We start from the raw sequence: 9,737 nt of genomic DNA on the forward strand, positions 1-9,737 counted from the left end.
GGAAGTGTGGATGTTCTGTGGAGACCCTGAGGGGATAGCACAAGCCCTTGCCCCACCCCCACGAGACCACAGGCGAGCTCTGCTGCTGGAGCACCTCCTGAGTTTCTATACACGTGCATCTTCCAAGCAGAGGCCCCCTAGTTTGAATGTGACCCCAAAAGGACACCGCAGTGGTGCTTTCCAAGAGCATCACAGTTCTGTCACAGTTGGAGCTGCGGATCCTGGGGCAGGAAGATTGTAGAGTGGGTTCCATGGTAGGTGGGTGTATAGTAGGTGTTGCTGAAAACCGTGAAAAGAGAAATTTGAAGCAAGCGGAGTCTTGGTTGGAAGGCAAAGGAAGCTGTTCGTGGAAAGTGCCACGTAGCAAGGAAGTGCGCAGTCCAAGATGACAGGTAGTGGCTGAGGCGCTGGCTTCTGAGGGGGCGGGCTTGGTGGAACCCTAGTAGGGCAGGGGGGGAGGAGGGAGGAGAGAGAGAGAGAGAGAGAGAGAGAGAGAGAGAGAGAGAGGGGAGAGAGAGAGAGACACACGCAGGAAGAGTGATGGAAAGGCAGCTACCGGTATTCGAGTGGCAGATCTTAACTCGACAAATGTCATTACATCACTTATGTAGACATTGGGAAATGTATACATTTTTAAAAAAAATCCAAACAGTTCAGGTTTAGCGAGGAGACCTAAACAGATTTGGCATTTTTTACTCCCTGGGCTCACCCCTCCTGCGGCGGGAACCGTAGCTCCCCCCTTCTCCGGGACCCTGCCCGCGCCCCTTCGGGTGACCGCTCGGTGGAAGCTCGCCTGCGGGGGGCTGGGTCTCGCCAATGCTCCCAGGGTGATGGGAAAGGGAAGAGAAGCTTAATTAGTTTCAATTTGCAGCAATTAGCGCGCCGGACCTTTGGGGAGCGGGGCAGGCGAGAAGGGGGGCTGCGCTGCGTGACTAGCTCGGCTCGCGGAGTAGAGAACCGCCACCCCGCCAAGACGCAAGCAACCGCGGGGGGCGCGGGCGCGTCTCCGGGGCCAGGCCGGTCGCGCGCGCCCCTTTGGCAGGAGGTGGGGAGCTGGGTCCTTTAGCCTTAGTGAAGGTGCGGGCTCAGGCAGAGGTCAAGGGCCCCGCGCCACTGTAGGGCAGTCCTGGAGGGGGTCTGCTGAGCCCTCAACAATCCAAGAGACCCTGTGATCCTGAGCTCTTGTCTAAAATCCCGAAAGCTTGCCCAAGGGGGGGGGGTCGCCAGCCCCAGCTGCCTTTTGAATTTCCTCTGTCCTGTGGGTCACCACCACCTTAGCCAGGTCTGGACTTGCCAGAGTGGCTCTCCCAGGCAGAGTCCTGGTCTGGGGCATGGGAAGGGGCCACCAGCTACCATTCCCATCGTACACTCCTTTCCTCGGGTTTACTAAGGCCCAGTTGGAACTTTCTGGGGGCATTTCTCTAGACTGCACTCAACCCCTCAGCCTTGCACAGGCTTTCAAAGTGAAAGCGGTTTCCCTGGAGTGGAGGGCCTGTTGTGGATTGAAGAGTGCAAGAGAAGCCCGAGGGGAGGATTTATTTATTTATTTGTGGTCAATATCACTTTTCTGTCGATTTTTGGCTTTTTGTTTAGTAAGAAGGCTTCATTTCCCCCCTCCAGGCTGCCAGTTGGATGGTATACGAGAAACAGTACCATTCTTCCTGTTAATGAACTCTTTTTTAAGTAATTTTTTCTCATTTGACCCTTCCATGGAGCAGAAGCAAATTGCGTGAAATTACCTCCAAGGATTACATTTATTACTGGCCAATGAGAAGCCCTCGCCTTGTTTTACAAACTCTTAATCCTATGTCATTCTGATGCCGCAAACAAGCCCAGGCCTGGCCTCCTATTCTTTCAACTTTCCCCAGCTGGAGGGACCTCATTCTGCACTTAATATTCCCCATAAATATCACACGCTAAAGACCCCCTGACTTCCAGCAAGTCCACATTAAACATGTGACATGTCACGCATGACAAACTCTGAGTATCTTTTCAAAGCAGCATTAAAAGCAAAGAAACCAATTTTCTTCTCCTTCCAAACCTCCCCAAGTGCTGAATGATGGGGATTGGAAAGAGCCACTGGAGCGTACTTAGGGGGATTTTATGAGATTTTCCAGAATGATTTAATCTTATTGTGAGCATTATTAATGAATGGCAACCCAATTTGGCCCCAATATCTGGGAACTCAGTCACAATACTGGGAGCGGCTAACAAGGCCCCCACCCCACCCCCTCAACCTGAAACAAACCTCTTCCACCACTCAGGAGGACGTGTTGGTGGAGGCCCAGGGAGCTCAGGAGAGTCAAATTCATGGCAGAACAAGTCTCCTATCGCATTCAAAGTTGAACAGCCCTGGACACCTGTTTTCTCAAATCCACTGAGGGGTGAAGAGTGATGGGAGCCCAGGATGGCCTCCTGGGGGGAAGTTGGAGGGGAAGGGTACCTTGATTTGTTACATTTTTTCAGACAGGTTAAGCCAGCTCAGGAGGAGCCCCAGACAAGAAAAGAGTATTTGGCATACCATAAGAAATGGAGAGCCTACCCGTGGCCTGGACTATAGGCAGCAGTGAGGGCACAGACAATATTAACCATGTGGCAACGATGGTGGCAAGAGGATGAATTTGGGAGAGTGGTTGTGGGACAGAATCTCAAAATTAGGGTGAAGTTTCTGGTATTGGTCCCCATCAGTTCCCCTCCCCCAACATTATGCCTACTCGGTTGGGACAAGTATTTGCTAGTGTTAGTTTTTCATTTTTAGCACCAACATTCAAAAGCACCAAAAGGTCTACTTAGCATGGTTTGGGATGCAAATACTTCTAGAAGGGAAAAGGGGGCTGAGCTATTAGAGGGGAGGAAAGCATACATGAGCTAACCCAACTTGCTTCTAGAAGAGAAAAGTGTATATGCACATGTGTGTGTGTGTATACACAAAAGTGAGTAGCTCAACGAAGGAGGTCTTAAATGGAGCCTAAAATGGTATTTTGGAACAGAGTTCCCCAGAGCAACTGCATATTTAAATGACAGTGGTAGCTTGGCTGGGGAGGGGGCGGGGAGAAGAAAAGCCCCACTACCTGAAGAGGAAAGAGCATTTGTTCAAAAGAAAAAGTCATGTTGTCCCTGGACGTTATTAACAGTCCAGTTTGAAGTATACATTTTTTCTTTTAAAGAAAAGGGGGCGATTACCAGTTATACATTAAGAAATGTCATTCAGTCATTTTTATTCATTCTCCGGAAATCTTCGTAAAAGCCTGAATCATACTTGTACAAGCAGCAATTTTGTTAATCCAGGGGGTTATTACTCTGGGCCCTTATTAGGTTCTACACCACTGCCAAGCAATCCTATAACCCTCTCAAAAGAAGTTTACCTCCCTGTTATAAAACCAGTAGTGGTATTTATACTGTGCAATAATTAGTGTATTACTTGAATCCACTAACACGTTCATTTTATCTCTGCACAAAACCTCTAGTCTGCTTATAGAAAGCTAGTGCCTCCTTTGGTGCTGTTAAAGTGGTGAAAGAGTGAATTGAAGGCTGGTTGCACTTTCTCCTTTTGCCTCGCCTTAATTCCCATCTCTTTTTGCTCTCATCCAATTAGCACAGTGTATTAAGCGGTTTATCATCTCATAGTCAGCTATTGAGAGAAACAAGGCGAGCACTTTGCAATAGAACCTGCGCTCCTTTGACACCCTCAGGTACTTACATATTCCACTGCGCTATGAATAATAGAGGAAGAATGGAGCGCTAATTCCCTCATCAAAGAATGCCTTGTCTGCTGCTTTGCTCAACAACACCATTCTGATCAAAAGAAAAGCAATAAAGCTTAGCATAACAAAACGAAACCTACTTATTAGCTTAGTGGTTAAATTAATGCAGAGCCGCTGCTATTCAAAACCAAGGTTTGAAAACAGCCTCCAACAACCTGATAATGCTGCCTTCGGGATGAAGGAATTTTAATCTGAAATTTGAGGCTGGCTCAGATGAGTTAATCTATTAAACTGCTATAAGGAAGCTCTGCCACAAACTGTTCAATTAAGAAATATTTAGGTGAGGAGAAAGAGGAGAGAGGACAGAGGTGGGAGGAGAGGGAGAGGGGAGCGGGGGGGGGGGGGGGGGGGGGGGGGGGGAGAGAAAGAGGTAGATGGATTTAAGTTTTGACCGGGAACATTGAGTAGCATTGAAGTGAGAGGTCCAGGTCCCTGAAAAGAGATGCTCTTTGATGCTCTTCCTAAAACCCTGAAACAGATGGCAATCTGTTTTTAGAGTTTCCTTGTCTTTGCATCCTCTGTCAAACTCCTATTAAATGGTATGTTGGAGAGTAACTTAGGGTGCTCATTGGTGGCAAGAGCTGGAGAAGTGGAGTAGTGCTAATGGCAACCGAGTCACCCTTTCCTTATCCTGAACCCCAATCTATAAACCTCAATCAGCCTCCCCCCCCCGAAACTATCACGGAATTGACTTTATCCATATTTTATTTGACAAATTAGAATATTTTTGAGCATTCTCTGTGGATTTTCAACTTCTGGCCTTCCCTATAACCTTTGTATAAGGACAGTTGAGAGCTGGCAAGCTAGGTTCAAGGGAAGTTTCTGAAAGGATCTGCAGCAGCAGCAGCAGCAGCAGGCGGAGGAGGTTCAACCTAGTTCTAAAGTGCATGAGGCCCTGAGCAGAGTAAGACCCTTTGTGGTACCGTTTCCCAAATAATTCCAGTAGGTTTAACCCAGAGGTTTAGCAATCTCAAAAACAAACAAACAAAAAAAAAAATCAAACAAACCAATTGCCAGCTAGCTGTGGTGGTTCACACCTTTAATCCCAGCCCTTGGGAGGTAGACACAGGTGAATCTCTGAGTTTGAGGCCAGCCTGGTCTACAAGGTGAGTTCCAGAACTGTGTACAGAGAAAGTATGTCTAAAAAAACAAAACAAAACAAATAAAAATTGTCATATGGCAAGCATTGATTCAATATTTGGATTCCTGGGTTCTCTGGAACACTAGATGGCAAGGTCCACACTGGGCCTTGCCCCTCTCAGCATCACTACCGCCCCTTGTAGACTGTCCCTGACGTTCCCTAAGTGTGTACAGTTCACTCCATTCTCAGCATTTGAGCTACAGGCTGGTGTCCGGGAGCCCTTGGAGACAGGGATGGGCGGCATTTCTGAAGCAGTTCTACACAGTGTGCCATCAATCACAGCATGTCAAGAAATAGAGAACCCCCCCTGAGAAAGTGAGTGGGCAATATGCTGACCTTTCAACACGTATCCACTGGAATTCTTCAAGTTGCAGGTCCAACTTTGCATACATTTCTCGAACCCTTCAGGCACCCGCAGTTAAAGCCTAGACTAGGTAAGAGATCCTAGTAAGAAAATGCTAACTGCTGCCATTGCCTATGCTCTCTGCAAGTATACTTCAAAATGGTTTTTCTTTTATTTACATTTAGTTTGTTTTTAGAGAAAGAGTCCCTCGGTGTTCTGAAACTTTCTATGTAGACTAAGCTGGACTTTATAGCAACTCTCTGGCCACATCTAGAGTGTTGGGTTTATATGTATGTACCACTACTACTTGCCAAAAAATGTCTCATTTTCTATAGTACTTATATAGAAATAGTCCTTGTTCTTAGAACATTTATAGTCATGAAAGAAAGGCAAGAAATAAACTAATAAGTTGAGTCTTTCACTTTTTTTGGGGGGAGACCAAGTTAAGGATAATTCTATTTATATTGAACATAATCACAGCTCCAGAAATGAAGGGAAATCTACCTTCTCTTCAGAAAGCCCAATGATACAGCCTATGACATTGCTGTAAGAACAACCCCAGAAGCTGATGAGGAGTGATGAGAGCTCACCAATCCCTTTGTTTCCTAAAGCCACTTGCTTGCTCTAACTTGTGACCGGCTACAGCACGCTTTTAGCGCCAATTAATTGTCAGGGCCCCAAACCCAGTGTTTCTAATTAAAATTTGAGTGTAAGAGAAAGAGGAGCAGCTTAAGAGCCTGAAGAGGAGAGGAGGGAGAGAAAAGAAATGGCAAAGCTAGACAAAAGAAGATGTCATCGGTTTGAACAAGTATTTCTTCACATCCATGGCTTACCAAGTGTTTCTTTCCTAGAGTACCACTATATGGGCTACCTCTCTCCTGGGAGCCAGGAGCTTGTCTATTGCTTTAGTGTCCCTTCTCTCTCTCTTTCTGGATAAAAACAAACAAACAAACAAACAAACTACGATCCCTAGTCTTCTTCATGCTTAATAGATCAAAGGACTCAAAATTCACAGAACTTCTCAGTACTTTCAATATCCAGACATCTTGCTTAACATCTTCGGACTGGGTTCTGATCCAGATGGGTATGAAAGAATTCCAGCTGAGGCTTGGGAAGGGAATGTTCTTCTTCAATCAAGCTTTCATCCCTTTCCGTCAACTCTCTGTACCCGATTTAAAACACAAAACAAAACACAGTAACTGGTTTTCCTTTAGAAAACTTTATTCTTAGGTACAGATCACAATACATTTTTCTTTATAAAAAGACAAATAGATAAGTATTTAAGGCTGCCATATTGTAATATAGTTTGTAATATAGTTTATCACTTCAAAGAGACACTATTCTGAAGAACTGATGAAATCTAGCAAGCACTGGATCCTGTCAGCTGTGTCCCATTCTTCTGAATGGAACAGTGATCCTTACCACAATCTCACCATAACTTTTGTGAAATGTTAGGACAAAGTATTTAAAATGTGCTTTCCTACTGTATAAACCTACACTTTGAACATTCCATGTAAAGGGAAAATAGAAGGAATGTGAGTGAAACATCTGGTGAATATTGAACTTTGAACAATTCAATAAGCAAACTTGCTTTTTGTATTTAGTAAGTGCAAACTTTCTAAATCCCTCCACCACCACCTCCCCACCACCTGCACCACTTACATGAAAGACAGCACTGAAATCAGCCATGCTTTTAGCCAGTAGCTGAACAAGTATTTAGACACAGACTGGACTTAACTGACATGTGAAAAAGCAAAATGTTAGAACTTCCATTAGACCCCATAAAACTCTTTTTAGGGGTGTCTCTGATAAAGCCCCAGGGTAAACTGAAGGTCACTTACATCTTAGGTATTCTCAATTAAAGTAGCAATTTCTGACCTGCAGTACGATATAGGTCTTTAGATATTTAGGAAAGGGTTTGGGGTACATAGTGCTAGGAAAACTATTTGGTAAGGTAAGTATTTTGATACTTCAACCCTGGTCCACATAACATCAACACAGTATGCAGTCCTCAAAAGAAAAGCAAGATACTGGTGAAGCAGTTAGGGCAGGTGAAGGCCTCAGAAGCTCAGATTCAGCAGCTGGCTTCCTTGCATCCTTCCTGGCTCTCTCAGTACTTCCCAGCATAATTGGCGAAGAGCTTGCTGAGGTTCACTTCAGAGTAGCCACTCCAGGACAAGAACTGCTCTGCTATGTTCTTGACTTTTCTGTAGTCCTGAAGAACTCTGACAGTAAAAAACTGCTTCTTCAATTTATCTAAAGTGAAATAAAAAGAAAAGGATTAGAAGACTCTCGGATAGTTTCTTCAAAGACATTCAATATTTCTTTTCAGAGAAAGGTGCAGGTTTGATTGCAGCTGCATGTCTCTGATAACCTAATGGGCCTATCTGTGTTCTTTCTACCCTGGAGACAGTCCAAAGTCAATGGTATCTCAGAATTTTCTGTGAAAACCTGAGACTGCCCTTTTCAGAACCCAAATGTCTAGGAGGCCAAGCCAGGCCAGGCCAGGCCAGCTCTGCTGATGTGAACTGCAGGTGCATGTCCATGTGCAGTAGGTAAGATGAGTGCCCCTCGGAGACACCACGTTCACTGTGCTGTTGAACATACGTATGCACTGTAGTAAGAATCTGGATGTAGAAGAAAGCTATATTCTCCAGGGCCTCCCTACTAGTTTGGCCTCCAGAGATTCTTCTAATCCCCCATCTGCCCAATTTGTTAAACAAAACCTCACAGAAAGAGGAGGGGGGGAGATACTTTTGCCAACCTTTCTTTTTGTCCACCCTGTACAAACTCAGGATCTGGCGTCCCTGCCTATATGCCCAGCTCCTTTTACCCATCCATTCCTGGCCTTCCTATTCTGAGGATGGTTCTATCATCCAGAGAATCACTCCCCTTACCTTCTCTCCTTTCCAGTGTCTGCTACTTCTATACTTGGTTCTTTTAAAGGAGCAGCAGCACTGAATGGTCTTTGTTCATAGCTGCTTGAGAACTCCATGAGATGTTTGGAATGGATGACCTTTTTTTTTTTAAGATTTATTTATTTATTATATGTAAGTACACTGTACCTGTCTTCAGACACACCAGAAGAGGGAGTCAGATCTCATTACAGATGGTTGTGAGCCACCATGTGGTTGCTGGGATTTGAACTCTGGACCTTCAGAAGAGCAGTCAGGTGCTCTTACGCACTGAGCCATCTCAACAGCCCAACCTTTTTTTTTTTTTTTTTTTTTTTTTAAAAAGTCCCTATTTTATAGCAGAGGAGTGGGGAAGCAGGTCCTTAGAGATGCGGATTTGGAGACTCAGGTAACCACAACCCACAACCAATATCTGGAGGAGGTCACTTTTGTGTCCCCTCTCACACCACTGCTTGTTGAAGATTCCAAGGTCTATGCCAGGTGCCTGAGGATGGGAGTTGGGGGGGCATAAGGCTTCCCAGCACCCTGAAATTGGAAAGGACCAGGAAGGAAATGCAGAGTGGGAGCACATCCATCACAGAAAGTAAGGCTCCGCTGAAACAACAGATTGGCCATAAAGCCAAGACAAACCCTGGAAACGAAACCCAGCCTCAAGATTTTTGTTCCTTAGCTACACATCCACATTTGTTCACAACCTTTTCTAAGTTACACCAATGCACTTCCAAAAACAAACCTAAGAAGTTTTGTAGAGGATTTAAATGCCCAAAAGGAGTGGAAGGAGAAGCAGGGGACGGGGCCACATTGTTAACTGACTATACAAAGACAATTTGGAAGTTCTAATTATTGGACTCTGGCAATATACAACAAAAGTCCCAACCATTGTGCCCGCCTCCAGCAGGCCAGAACCACAGGCCTGCAACCCTGTGCATGTGAATGACACAAATGCATCTGATGACTGGGGAGAGCACATTTAAAGAGCTGCAGTAATACAGAGCAGGGGAGGAAAAGAGAGGACACAGCTCCTGATGTGTTTACCTCCTTTGCTGATGGGATATTGACTTTTCCCACCAGGTTGGTTAGAAAGGGGACTATTTACGCTGCCACACAGCAGAGTCAGAATGACAACCAGCATCACTGGGAGCGCTTCTTCGTAAAAGACAACTGTGACCGCCAGCATATCCCATAGCTGGTCAATACAGCCCAGGCACCGTTTCCTGGCAGTTAGAGATGCAGATAAAAGCTCCCACTTGCTTCCCCAATGAGAGCTTAATCAATAGCTTATGGAAGGTCTTCTAGGAAACAGAACCGGAGAAGCTGTCACAGGCCACATCATAGGGACTGGGAGGGCAAGAAGTCATTTGTTCAGTTTTCCTCTTCCAATTTTTGGGTACGGGGCATCCATGTTAGGCTTTACACTAAACTGTTACCTGGTTTCTGTCAATATTCTACCCACTGCTTTAGAACTTAAAAGAAAATAGCAGAGGGTAAAGGCTGACAGCCAGTTAGCATGGTCAGTAGATTGCCGCTTCCTTTTGCTGCCCTAGTGCTTGAATGCACTCATAAAGACGGCATCC

General features: G+C 45.4%; 1 protein-coding gene across 1 annotated transcript in view; it reads right to left on the reverse strand.

Moving 5' to 3' along the window:
* Positions 1-6,448: 6,448 nt before the first annotated feature.
* The window catches only part of Pola1 (DNA polymerase alpha 1, catalytic subunit), a 407,398-nt gene continuing 404,109 nt past the window's right edge, over positions 6,449-9,737 (reverse strand). The window contains exon 37 of the mRNA XM_021153188.2: positions 6,449-7,504. Coding sequence (XP_021008847.1) covers positions 7,359-7,504 — 146 coding nt within the window. The 3' untranslated portion in view covers positions 6,449-7,358. The remainder of the gene's footprint in view (positions 7,505-9,737) is intronic.

The sequence above is a fragment of the Mus caroli genome, chromosome X, assembly GCF_900094665.2.
Source record: "Mus caroli chromosome X, CAROLI_EIJ_v1.1, whole genome shotgun sequence".
Taxonomy (NCBI): Eukaryota; Metazoa; Chordata; class Mammalia; order Rodentia; family Muridae; genus Mus; species Mus caroli.